The 8,492-nt window shown below is 30.8% G+C and overlaps 1 protein-coding gene and 1 pseudogene across 2 annotated transcripts; one reads left to right on the top strand and one right to left on the bottom strand.

Annotated features, from left to right (window-relative positions):
- The first annotated feature begins 1,581 nt into the window (after window positions 1–1,581).
- Window positions 1,582–4,342, top strand: LOC145060592 (UV radiation resistance-associated protein). 2 transcript variants are annotated; one of them, XM_079008240.1, is made up of 6 exons: window positions 1,582–2,160; window positions 2,925–3,131; window positions 3,220–3,400; window positions 3,467–3,618; window positions 3,705–3,932; window positions 4,032–4,342. In XM_079008240.1, exons 1-6 carry the CDS (start codon window positions 1,981–1,983, stop codon window positions 4,146–4,148), a joined length of 1,065 nt encoding a protein of 354 aa, XP_078864366.1. In that variant the 5' UTR covers window positions 1,582–1,980; the 3' UTR covers window positions 4,149–4,342. The 2 variants fall into 2 exon arrangements, with proteins under 2 accessions (XP_078864366.1, XP_078864367.1); XM_079008241.1 differs by having other exon boundaries at window positions 1,584–2,160; window positions 3,470–3,618.
- A 3,152-nt stretch (window positions 4,343–7,494) lies between these two features.
- LOC145060001 (secreted RxLR effector protein 161 pseudogene) lies at window positions 7,495–8,181 on the bottom strand (annotated as a pseudogene).
- Between the last annotated feature and the right edge of the window lie 311 nt (window positions 8,182–8,492).

The raw sequence follows: 8,492 nt of genomic DNA, 5'->3' as shown, positions 1-8,492 counted from the left end.
GGGAGTAAACACATAATGGCTAGTCTTGGGGAGTAAACTCATACATAGGCATGAGTTCACGGTTTTTTGGGGGATTTTCAACCCAAATGTAATAGTTTGGCCGGGAAATTCTAAGACGCGAGGTGTTTGCGGTTTTTAAATTTCAAAACCCGAGACGACACTTTCTTTCACCCGTTCGCTTAAAAATAATATTAAAATAATCAAACGAACTTTAAATTTCTTAAAAATAAGAAATAATGACATTAACTTATGATAAGAAGTGGTTGACTTTTAGGGTTTGACCGAATGGAAATTTCGGGTTGTCACAATATATCTTCAATTTGTTTTTTGTTCATTTATATTCGTTTAGCATGTTCACAAATATAAACGAATGAACATGAACAATGTAATTTGTTAAACGAACGAACATGAACAAGAAAACTCAGTCGTTTATCCGTTCGTGTTTGTTTATTTGTTCGACTAACTTAAACGAACGAACATGAACAAGCCCCGTTCATGTTCGTTCGGTTCGTTTATAGCCCTAGGCACATCATCCAAGCTAATGGGGGCACCATGTTCCATGATGACGCACCAAGCATCACCAATGGCGTCTAATGTGCCACCAATGGCGCATCAACCTTCCAGTAGTACATAAGCAACACATTAATATTCAGAAGCTCACCGTGATCATCAAAATTGTAATGTCCCGATTTTCAAATCAAAATTTTCATTTTTATTTATTAAAATATGTTAGAGTATTATTACATTGTGTGGAAACATGTTGCGAATACGCGTGTGTACAACCGAACCTTGTCCTTATAATGCTTCATTTAGTTTCACATGCTTCATTGAATATCTAGATGCTCCATTGAAAATCCGGATGATCCAATGCTCCATTTAATTTCTAAATGGTTCATTGTGCCTCTGATCAAGTGTTCACATCCAAAAACAAAATTGTTAATTGGTTTCGGTAATATATAACAACATTAGGTGTGACACTCATGTATTACATGAGTTTATTTAAAAGAAAAACCAAATACAAAATTCTAAACATTTAAGAAGTTTGAATTTATAAACAAAGAGCGAAAATATTGAATTATAAAAATTAAAGTATTTTTTTTTTCTCTTTTAAATTTAAACAAATAATTTAGATAGATAACTAAAGAAAATTAATAAATCTCTAATTTAATAATTTTGAAATTAGAAGAAAAATTCATTAATCAAATTGATATGTATTTATTATTGTATTTAAATATTATCGAGAATTTAATAAAATGAAAAAAACCATAAAATTACATGTAAAATAAAAATTAATTTAAAATACCACAAAATTACATATGCTAAAATAAATAAGAATTTGATATATGGTAAAAAAATCTTTATTTATTAGGAAACATAACCAGTGTTCATGAAATGTTTATGAAGTCTAAATATAAATTATTTTTATTATTAAAAATCATATCTTAAGAATTTAATTATTTTTTTTGATTTTTTTTTTCATAAATCATAAACGTTTTATATAAAAGATGAGCAAGTGCGCGACAACAAATTGGATGGAAGTTTTGAAGAAATTAATTGGTCATCTAGTGATTATCATTTTAATCACCAAAAGCACAATTGACTTGATCCAAAAAATCACTAATTGTTACGTGGTGGTGTTGCCATTTTCAAATAGAAAGCTCGTTTGCCCTAAATACCTAAATCGAGGAAAGTAAACTGAATTCGGGTCCATATCAGTTCCTTCAACAACCTCCAATTCGTGTTTCTGCGTGTCTGAATTACTTGGAATCGAAGTCTCGGACTCATAAATTCAAGAACTCTATACCTATAATTCATCGAATCAGTTACAATGCTCTTTAACCCCTAGAATCTCCCTTCATTTCTTCAGGACGATGGTGAGGTGGGTTCACGATGATCTACTACTCTTGATCAATTGTCCCACGCACCTTCAAATCTTATCATTGTCATCATCATCCCCGGCATCAATTACTTCAGTTCTTGATGGATCCGAAGAAGAAATCCGTAAAAGAAAAGAACACGAATCACGAGGAGAAAGTAAAGGTCATTCACTGGGAAGATTTTCAACAGGAGCTTGCTCGTCTTTCGAGTCTATCGTCCGCCCTTAACGAAGCTAAGGAGAAGAAGTCTTTAATTCAAGAGAAACTTAACTCTCATTTACAGGTATGTTGAAGTTTTACTCCATTCGTTTAATTTCCTGCCTGGTTTGTGGAATCGATCGTGATAGATTTGTGATTAGTGGAGGTTCTTCGATCAAACCAAATTCATTGCCTAGGGTGTCAAAGAAATCATAGAGGTATTAGGAGTTAATAAATTCAATTCTAGTAATAGAATATCAAGGAAGGAGTCTGAATTTTACAAACATAGAGCTATCTTCAAAAGAATCTTTGCCGAATTCTCCTAAATATAGTTGAATTTTACCATCCCTGATGATCTAATTATGTTTCAATGCTCTATTGCATGCATTCAACTTCCTAAAACCATCAACCTGACATTGTTCCATTGCCCTTCCTTCGTTGTGTAATATATACTCGGAATGAAATTGTAGCATGAATTATAGGAATGAGGTAGAGATCTTGTTGTTTCTTGATAATTCGATGTTCATAGTCTAATCTATTCGTTGTTGAAGTTTCACACCTGTTACTGTAACTTCCTTTAGAATTAAGCAGATTCAGTTGCATTATCCTATATTTTATATCAGGATCAAGAGAAAACTAGAACCAAAAACAAAAGATGTTAACATCAGGCTTGAATATGTACATAATTTAGATAAACGGATTTGATATTCCACTTATGGATTTGATTACTTCATTAATCTTGATCAATAGGATCACATTAACAGGAACATGGTCCAATAGGCTTTTATCATCTTTCATTCATGGAATGAAATAGCAAGACAATTTAATCACTGATTAATGTTTTAACAGTTAGAAGCAGAGTCATTAAGTCGATCAAACAAGCTAGATCAGATGCGTGAAAATTTGGAAGCAAGAAAGTTGGTTATGGGAAACATGTCAATGCGTTCAAAAGTTGTAGAAGAAAAATCCAAAAAGCAGGAGGAGCAACTCAACTCTCAGATTAGATCTCTTCTCATGGCTGGAACTTCTCTTTCTGTGGCCAGTAGAAGCTTGCAGGTATTATTAATTCATCTTCTTCCCGTTTATTTCCTTCAACTTTTTCCTCAAAATCACAAAAAATTTCTCTTTTTTTTTGGTCAAGCAGGAAGCAAATAATTCACTGAATGGAGAACGAGGGTATATTCGTCTACAAAATTTGCAGAAGTTGCTGAGAGGAAGGCAACAATTCATGGTGTCACAAATCGCATTGCTTTATCCTGTGAAAGTTGTGAGTGGACATACATGTGAGCAAGAACTTGAATCATTTTCCAGAAGTAGTAAATCAGGTAATGAAAATATGAAATGTTTTTCACCTTTTTATCCTCCATTTTTACACATGTTTATGGGTGTAGCAGGAAATCCTTCTGGATCAAAACCCATGGATGCAGGATCTTTGACTATTTCAGGTCTTCATCTAACTGTTCTTCCTTTTAAGAAGCTGAGTTTCTTCACTGATAAAAAAGAAGTCCAAAGATCAGCAACTGCTCTTGGTTATGTTGCACACGTATGTTCTTTCTTTTTAAAAGTCAAAAAATAAAAATAAAAATAGAATTGGAATTATTGAATGGTTTATTTATTTATGTTTTGCAGGCTGTTTCCCTGATTGCTTTCTATTTAGAAATTCCTTTGAGATACCCTTTACGATTAGGAGGCTCGCGTACATATATTTGCGATTATGCCCCTTCAGTGGAGCCCACTTCATCTGATTTCACATCAATCTCTTTATCTTCCTCAACCTCAAAGCCCATGGAGTTTCCACTCTTCTTGGAAGGCCAAGACACAACAAGATCAGCTTATGCTGTATTTCTACTGAACAAGGTTTGAATTTCTGTGTATTATTATTTATAGTTATAGAGTGAAATTGATATAATATTGTGTTTACTTAAAAATTTATTTGGATATGTGACATGGCGATAGGATCTGGAGCAGCTGTTGAACTGCATAGGGATTGAAAGTTTAGGGCCACGACATGTGTTGGCTAATATGAAAGAGCTGCTAAACAATATCCTCTCACCAGAATATATCAATTCATAACCATTACTTCCTTTTTATTTTTTTTGTAAGTTTATTGTACATGGTTTCGTTATTTTCTTACAAATGGTGCTTGTTTTATTTTTTCCCCATGGAGCACCTTTTGATCGACATATAATATGTAATCACTCTTTCAATCCTTGTGCTAGTTGTCTTTCTATTCAATGATGCAAGATCTTCGAATGGGATTTTGGAAATCTGTTAACCTAGGAATAGGATGAAATAAGTTTTAAGATGGGTTTTGATATTGGAAGATCTTGTTCCAATGACTTTTAGGATCAGTTAGAAGATAATTAGATGTGATATGGAGAAATCTATTTACGGGTTAAATATACAATATACACACATGAATGGATTCTAAAAACATGGAAATACATAGTGAGTTTTATGGTGGTTGACTACTGAAGATGGAGATGATTTTGTTGGGAAGAAGATGATGATGGAGTGTGGTCTTCGCTGGATTTATATGAAAACAATTACAATAAGTTTCTAACCAACAATTATAAAAGTACAATAAAAAAATGCAAATGTAGAATATGTAAAAAGTTGAAGGATTGAAGATTCAAACAAAATATAATGATTATAGTAGATTCAAACAAAAAAAATGCAAATGTAGAATATGTTTGGGATTTCTTCTATAATAAATGAAAGTTTTTTTTATCACTTGTTACACTCTTATTCATTTTGCTACATGTTATTTTATGATTATTTTAAATTAGTTTTTATTCTATATGTAATTTTATGGTTTTCCTATTTTATTAAATTCCATATGATATTTAAATTTAATAATAAATGCTTATCAATTTTATTAATTGACTTTCCTTATAATTTCAAAATTTTAAAATAAAATCTCATTAATTTGCTTTGATAATTTTATCTAAATGATTTGTTTAAATTTAAAAGAGAAAAAAAAAACACTTTAATTTTAGTAATTCAATATTTTTCTCATTTTTCTTATAAATTCAAAATTTTCAAATGTTTATACATATTTAATTGTTTTAAATACACCAGTGTAATACATGGGGCTCACACCGTATATATATATATATATATATATATATATATATATATATATATATATATATATATATATATATATATATATATATAGGGTTAATTTCATATGAGACAACTTAATTTTGTGAGACTGTGAGACGTAATTTTAGTCACTCATTTGGTAAATTAAAAAAAAATGCAAAATAATTGAAAATTTTCAAAATTTTATTTTTCAAATAGTATTTTCGGAATTTATATTTTCCAAAAAAAACCAAAAAAGTAAAATAAATAAATAAAATACATTTTTTTTACATATTCTAGTAGAATATTAGAATATTATATATATATATATATATATATATATATATATATATATATATATATATATATATTACATATTCTAGTAGAATATTAGTATATTATATATATATATATATATATATATATATATATATGAAAAATCTAGTAAAAAATATTCTATTATTCTAAAAATCACATTAGAATATTTACAGTGTAATATTCTATTAGAATACTTCACGTATTTAAAAAAACGGTAATTTTTTTATTATATATTATTTTTTATTTATTTTTAATTTTTTAGGTAATTAAAGTTCCGAAAATAATAATTAAAAAAGGATTTTTGGATTTTTCCTTTTATTTTACATTTTAAAATTATTTTTAGATTTGGTCTTACAAAATTAACATGGTTTCAAATAAATCTAAACATATATATATATATATATATATATATATATATATTATATTATATTATATTATATTATATTACATTATACATTATAAAGTATGCTTGGTCAAATGCTGAATTTTAAGTCGTACAACCTTTATTGTGATATTTACAATCAATTTATGCACTAAAAAATATTGATCAACAAGTTATTGAATTAATCACGTTTAGAATAGGTCTCACGTTCTCATCTTCAAATGGAAGTGGTCAAAGATGAATGAGTATTCCTCATTTTTTGCCAATTGAATCGGTCAAGTTGGAATGCTTTATAAAGCCGCCTTCAGCCACCCATATCCGCTTCAATAAAAGAACCCCTAGCTGTCACCACCATCTTAACAATCCACCATCACCCCCAAACTCCATTGGTGGATTTGGAGTCAACGCATCATTCTCATCTCACTAATGACCAGCGATTTGGGTTTTTATTTTTGCGGCCACCTCGGATAAAGAACATGCCAATGCCGACTCTGTGTTGTTTCGTGAAACTAAATCACTGGAAAAAAAATGATCGCCATCAAAACGTCAACACCACCACCTCCACCCACCGAAAGGAATTATGCTATACATGATGAGATATTTGTAAATGCCCCATGGAAAATCAAGGTAATTTTCATTAACTATTTGGATTATATATGTGTTACTATTGAGATTTATTCTAAGTGATAATAACATAGTGCAATTTTAAGTTTTTGAGAATTATTTTGAATAATCATGGTGCAGATGAGTTGGTGAAATTTTATAGCATTGTAACTCTGTGCAATGTAAAATCGAAATGTTTATAAGACCAATGAGATTTTTACCAAGACAAATGGACAGAGTAAGCTAATTTAAGGTAAAAAAGATGATGATACTTTGCTAACTGAGTAGGAAAGGAGATTTGGGATTTTGTTCCCGAAGTCCATATAGTAGATTTCGTTTCAGTGTGTAGGTAACTTAATTTTGAATATTTCTTGCATTTGTGTTATTAGGTTTCTTCGATTTGATTTATAAATTACATTTTGTTGCTTCAATATGCAAATCCATGAACAAGCTGGTTATTTTGAATATTTGTATTTGTTCGTTTTAAAAATATGGTATGTTGCTTCAATATTTGTCCCCATCACTCCATCAGTATGACTGTATAAGTTGACTAATCTATCTAACTCTTTTTTTTATTTATATTTCTATATCTAGGTAAATCCAATTTCACATGGTAGAAAAGATTAGCTTTGTAGGTATATTGATTTTTCTTTTAACATGCCCCTTTATTGGTGAAGTATAAACATAAATAACTTATCAGTTGTACAAGGTTCTTTTTTATTAGGGTTCCTTATGTATGTTTTGTTTATTGAAACACATTTAATTAGGTTTATAGTAAAAACGGTAAAAAAATCATGTGCTTATTTTCTGAGTAAAGTTACAATCATAAGCAATATATGTATTATAAGATGGGATAAATGTTCCCAACGATTTTATTGATTTTACAAAGCACGCTTAAATACAATAATATAGGGAGATATACAAGATATCTAATAAATAAATATAGAAAACAAATAAGCTAATTTACAGGGATGATTTATTTCCAATACCCCCTTTCAAGCGCATAGGTGGTGGATGAACTCTGAGCTGCTATCGAAAACTCTCAAAAAGCGGTCGAGGTAACAGTTTGGTGAAGATATCCGCCACTTGAAGCTTGGTTGAAACAAACTGTGTATGCAACTTACCAGACAACACAAGTTCACGAATAAAGTGAGGATCAATATCTACATGTTTGGCTCGTTTATGTGCAACAAGATTTTGACTTAAGAAAATAGCACTAAGGTTGTCACAAAGTAAAGTCGGTCGAGTAGAAGGTAAGACATTTAAATCGCGTAACAGATGAGTAATCCAGATGAGTTCTGCAGCAGTATTTGCCATAGCCCGATACTCGGATTCACAACTGGATCGAGAGATAGTAGGTTGTTTTTTAGCACTCCAAGACACAAGATTTCCTCCAAAAAAGATAGAGTAGCCATAGGTGGAACGCCTAGTCCCAATACAACGAGCCCAATCTGCATAAGAATAACCAATAAGCATAGGTTTTGTAGGCACAGAGAAATGAAGACCATGATTGATTGTGACTTTGACATATCGTAAAATGCGTTTGACGAGGGTAAAATGTTGGTCCGTAGGAGAGTGAAGAAATTGATTGGCTTGATTCACTGCATAGGAAATATCGGGCCTAGTGACAATCAAGTATTGAAGAGCTCCAACAAAAGACTGATCGATACTGAGTAGGATTATGAAAGGTAGTGCCAGTAGAGGTGAAAACATCATTTGTAGCGAGCGGTGTGTTGGGTTTTATACAAACAATCCTATGTGTACATGCAACCCTACCATTGGATCTATGTCTTCACTATTAGATATACAACATTATGAACACATAATAAAACCCTAAAGATGATTGCTATTTTCGAAATTAACCAAGAAAGTTAGATTACATACTTCTTGTTGTTATATTGTAATAACAACTTGAATCTTCAAACCCTAGGTCTTGAAAGCAAGCACCACAAGTGTAGTGCCTCTAATGGTTCACAAACACCAAGAGCAAATGGAGAGGCTATAGAGAGAGAGAGGAGAGGTATACA

Source organism: Lactuca serriola, chromosome 6 (assembly GCF_051521515.1).
Source record: "Lactuca serriola cultivar US96UC23 chromosome 6, Lser_US96UC23_V15, whole genome shotgun sequence".
NCBI classification, from domain to species: domain Eukaryota; kingdom Viridiplantae; phylum Streptophyta; class Magnoliopsida; order Asterales; family Asteraceae; genus Lactuca; species Lactuca serriola.
Note: the sequence above shows the minus strand (reverse complement) of the source record. Positions and strands in the feature narration are given on the sequence as shown.